At 60.5% G+C, this 4,260-nt stretch overlaps 1 protein-coding gene across 1 annotated transcript in view; it reads left to right on the top strand.

Annotated features, from left to right (window-relative positions):
- The window catches only part of FGD3 (FYVE, RhoGEF and PH domain containing 3), a 55,010-nt gene that overhangs the window by 21,376 nt on the left and 29,374 nt on the right, over positions 1 to 4,260 (top strand). Inside the window, exons 8-11 of the mRNA XM_015568037.1 lie at positions 129 to 208; positions 1,217 to 1,247; positions 2,222 to 2,329; positions 3,068 to 3,130. Of these exons, the coding sequence (XP_015423523.1) occupies positions 129 to 208; positions 1,217 to 1,247; positions 2,222 to 2,329; positions 3,068 to 3,130 (282 nt within the window). The remainder of the gene's footprint in view (positions 1 to 128; positions 209 to 1,216; positions 1,248 to 2,221; positions 2,330 to 3,067; positions 3,131 to 4,260) is intronic.

Raw genomic sequence — 4,260 nt, 5'->3', positions numbered from 1 at the left:
AGACCTGCCCGTGGCAGCCTTCGCTCATGGGACCCCGAGGGCGCCCCCTCAGAAGGCCTCCGTGGGGGAGAGCGGGGTGAGTGCAGGCCCTCGGTGACTGCTCCGTTCTGTCCTCGGTGGTCCTGTAGGTGCAGGACACCAGCAAGCCGCCAGCAGCCCCCACGTTCACCCTCACGGGAAGGAGCCGGGCCCTGGAGCTGCGCGCCCGGTAGGCTCAGCTGCGCAGCCTTCGCTGCCGTGTGAACTCAGTTCTTGGCCGGGAATTTTGGCCGGCGGCTTCTCTTTCTAAACCAGACCACCTTGCCGTGTGTTTCTATTTATTCATTTATTTGTGGTTTAGGCCGTACCTGAATGAGGGGAGTCCATGCAGGATAAGCCCTCTCCCCACCCCTCCCCAGGGGGCACCCTTCCCACCCCTCACACGCCCACAGGGTCTCTGTGCTCACACACGTGTATCTACTTTTAAAGTCACAGATGGCTGTTTACTGTATAGCCTGTTCTGCATCTTGCCTTTTTCACTTAATTTATCAGAAATCATCTCAGTCAGAGCACCTTTCCTAAAGCACGTAATGCTTCCCAATGGTCACTGACTGGCTCTCTGGCGGGCCCCAGGCTCCACGGGGTCTGGCCACAGCACCTGCCCCAGGTGAGGTGCAGGTGCGCTAGGCCTGCCAGGTGGGCTCCTGACACAGAACTGTGGGCCATAAGGCAGCACGTCTGCTTTCGGGGCCGGTAGCTGTTATCACACCACTGTGGAGGGCCGTGCCAGGCTGTGCTCTGACTGGTGACAAAGTGTGGGAGACCCTTCCTCCCACCCAGGGCCTTGGGGATAATCCACTGTGTCCAGGAGGCATTGCCTCGCCTCCACTGCAGAGGCCTCTGCACTCCACACCTGCCCACCCCAGCCACTCCTCACCCTATGTGATCCATGTGACTATCCCTGACCCCACCTGGTCACACGTGACCCCATCGGACCCACGTGACTCTACCTGACCCTATCTGGACACAATTGACCCCACCTGTTCACACCTGACCCCACCTGGCTGCACCTGACCCCCTCTGGCCGGTGGCCTGGAGCCCTGTGGGCCGTCTTCTGGGTCTGAAACTGCCCTTGGAGACAGTGCGCGGCTCGGGCATGGTGGCAGGGTGGGGAGGAATCAGGCGGTTACTCAGGATCCAAAGCTGAAGTCATAAAACCTGTTTCTGTTTCTCCTAGGACGGAAGAGGAGAAGAAAGAATGGATTCAGGTGAAGCTCCTAAAGTCACCTAATTCTTGAGCAGTATGGCCATTTCCTGTTGGAACAAAGGCTTGAGTAGCCCCAGGCCGTGCCCTACCTGTCTGCCTTGAAGTGGTGGAGTGACCAAGTTCATAAGCACCTTTAGACACCATGAGCCTTTCAATGTGCTTGCTTGGACCCCGGTAAATAGAGAAACATAAAGAGCTGGCCAGCATGGCTCCGTGGTTGAGCATCAACTATGAACCAGGAGGTCATGATTCCATTCCCGGTCAGGATACATCCCAGGTTGCGGGCTCCATCCCCAATGTGGGGCGTGCAGGAGGCAGCTGACCAATGATTCTCTCTCATCATGGATGTTTTTCTCTCCCTCTCCCTCTCTCTTCCTCTCTGAAATCAATGAAAAACATACATCCGCCTGCCCCGTGCCCTGGGTGTGCCTGGAGGTGGGCATCAGGGAGGTGCCCTCCCCTGGGGGTGGACGTCTGCTGTCTGCTGGCTCTGGGGAGGGGCCACACTGCCCTCTCCATGGCCTGTCAGGCAGGGCAGGACGAGGGGTGGGGCTCACAGGGTGGGGCCTGTGCTTCCAGGGGCGATGGCTGGGAGGTGGGCAGAGCCGGGGCAGCACAGGGAGCCCGGAGTGGCCAGGCCAGGCCAAACGCTAATTGTTAGAGACTGTGGCTTCCAAAATGCGTAGAAGAGTATCTGGGTGGGAGAGAAGGCAAGTCAGAGATCAAGTGGAAATGGACTGTAGGAAAGGGAACAGGCCTCACGCCCACAGAGAACATCCGGGGCTGGGAGCACCACGCGAGGAGCCCGCTGCACTGTGGCACCGGACAGTGCGGGTGGAAGGCCCGGCTGCTGTAGGTCACGTCCCAGGGCCTCACTTCCTCCTGTCAGGGGGCGCCTCCCGTGTGCAGGGTCAGGGGACGTGGGCGCACAGGACACTGTGGGCACCGCTGAGGCCTGTGCCCTGCCTGCTCCAGGTCATTGAAGCCACCATCTCGAAGCACAAACAGAACAGCCAGACCTTCAAGGCCTTCAGCGCCGCCTTCAGCCAAGACGAGGACCCCTCCCAGACTCCAGAGCCCCCTGTGAGTGCCCGAGCCGGGGGCTGTGCGGGAGGCGCCTGGGTGGGCATGTGGCTGCGGGAGCCAGTGCCCAGCACACTGCCCAGCCTACGCGTAGGGCTGGCATCAGGAAGGGAGGCTGCCCCCATCCGGAGTTATCCTCATGCCCAGGGCCAGGGCTGGTGGACAGCTGACATCTGCCCACTCTCTACCGAGTACCTCCGGGACCACTGTGCCTCCAGGCCAGGTGGCCCCGGTGGGGCCGCAGCGGGAGGCAGCACTGTGGGCTGCTCACTGTCCCACACAGGCCGCCTGGGCCTGGCGGTGGGGTCAGGGCTGTAGCCACCCCTTGTCCCTTGGGGGCCACCTGGGGCTTCGGCACGGCCTCTGTCTGGGCTTCAGAGTGAGGCTGCCCACTGGGTGTCCTGAAGCTGCTGGGTGCCCCGCCAGCCTGGCCAGCAGCCCCGAGACCCAGGCGCCAGGTGGCACCCTTTTCTGCGGCCAAACTTCGGCCTGCAGGCCACCTCACTATCTACTTAATATTTGCATTAAATCCACTCGCTTTTTTCTGCTTTCTGGATTATTTTGAAAGAAAATGGGCAGGTGCAGAGCTCTCTACAAGGACACCTGAGGGAGGAGCTGGGACCAGGGCTGCTCACTGCGGGGCTGATAGTCAGGTGCAGGTCTGGGCTGATCCCAATGCTGCCCTGGACTTTGGCATGTGGCCGAGCCTCCTCTGCCAATTGTCTCTGTCCCTTTCAGACGACGAGTGCCAGTTTTGAGGAGCCTGCGGTGGCCGCCGACAGCAGAGGGGGTGCTGCAGGGGTGAGTGCCCCCAGCAGGGGCAGGAGGGGGACACTTGGGTCTAACTAGGGTGGCCTGAAGGGTGAGTTCAGACCACAGTGACCCGTGTGTGAGCAGGTCCCCACAGTGATGGTCCTGGCCTGTTGGGGGAGGGTTGGGGGCCACTGGGACCTGAATGTGCATGTCCTCGGGTGGGTGGAGGTCCCAGCTGAGCTCTGGAGACCTGAGCTCTTCTCCTCGTGTGATATGTGCTGAATCGATGTGAAACGAGGCAGTTCCACCCTAAAGGGCTCCACCGTCCAGAGAGGAAAGGTCATCCCATGGACGGGAATTTTGGGCAGACAGGGCCTGAGGGGTGCTATCAGGGAAGGCTTCTTGGAGGTGGCATCTGACCAGTCTGTTGGGCCCAGGAGGATGGGTCCAGTAAGGCATGTGCCCAAGACCCCTATCCTGAGCCTGCTCACCTTCCTCAGCCCGGGCAGTACAGGCAGGAGGCACTGCCAGGCTCCTTCCTGGGACAGCTACAGCGGTTCTCAACCTGTGGGTCGCGACCCCTTTTGCAGTTTAACGACCCTTTCACAGGGGTCGCCTAAGACCATCCTGCATATCAGATATTTACATTATGATTCATAACAGTAGCAACATTACAGTTATGAAGTAGCAACGAAAATAATTTTATGGTTGGGTCACAACATGTGGAACTGTATTTAAAGGGCCAGGTGGCTGCACAGGGGCTGAGCACTGGATGTGGTGCAGTGCAGCCCGTGGGCTGCGTGTCAGGGGGACCCAAGGCATGGAGAGAGGAGCAAGAGGTGGGCGGAGTGTGTGGGGCCCCCTCAGGGAATGTTCTAGGTGGAAGGGACCCCTCCGATTGGCCACCCCCCTCCTTTGATGGGTGAGAAGGTGGGTCTGCCTGAGCCAGGCTTTGACCAGTAGAGCTGTGGGGCGATGGCCATGCTGGGCCAGTGGCACACAGGCTCCGCCTCCTCCTGTCCGGGGCTCAGCCTTCCAGGGGCTCCAGGTCGCAGTCCAGGCCTCCTTGTTCCGGGCCCTTTACCCACCCAATTTGGGGCTGGGCCCCAGTACGAACAAAAAGCAGCAGCTGACGGCCTGTGGGGCCGGCTGCGTGTGGCCCAGCTACATGTGGCCCA

This window comes from Myotis davidii, unplaced genomic scaffold (assembly GCF_000327345.1).
Source record: "Myotis davidii unplaced genomic scaffold, ASM32734v1 scaffold3204, whole genome shotgun sequence".
Classification (NCBI taxonomy): Eukaryota; Metazoa; Chordata; class Mammalia; order Chiroptera; family Vespertilionidae; genus Myotis; species Myotis davidii.
This window is presented reverse-complemented; position numbering and strand designations above follow the sequence as displayed.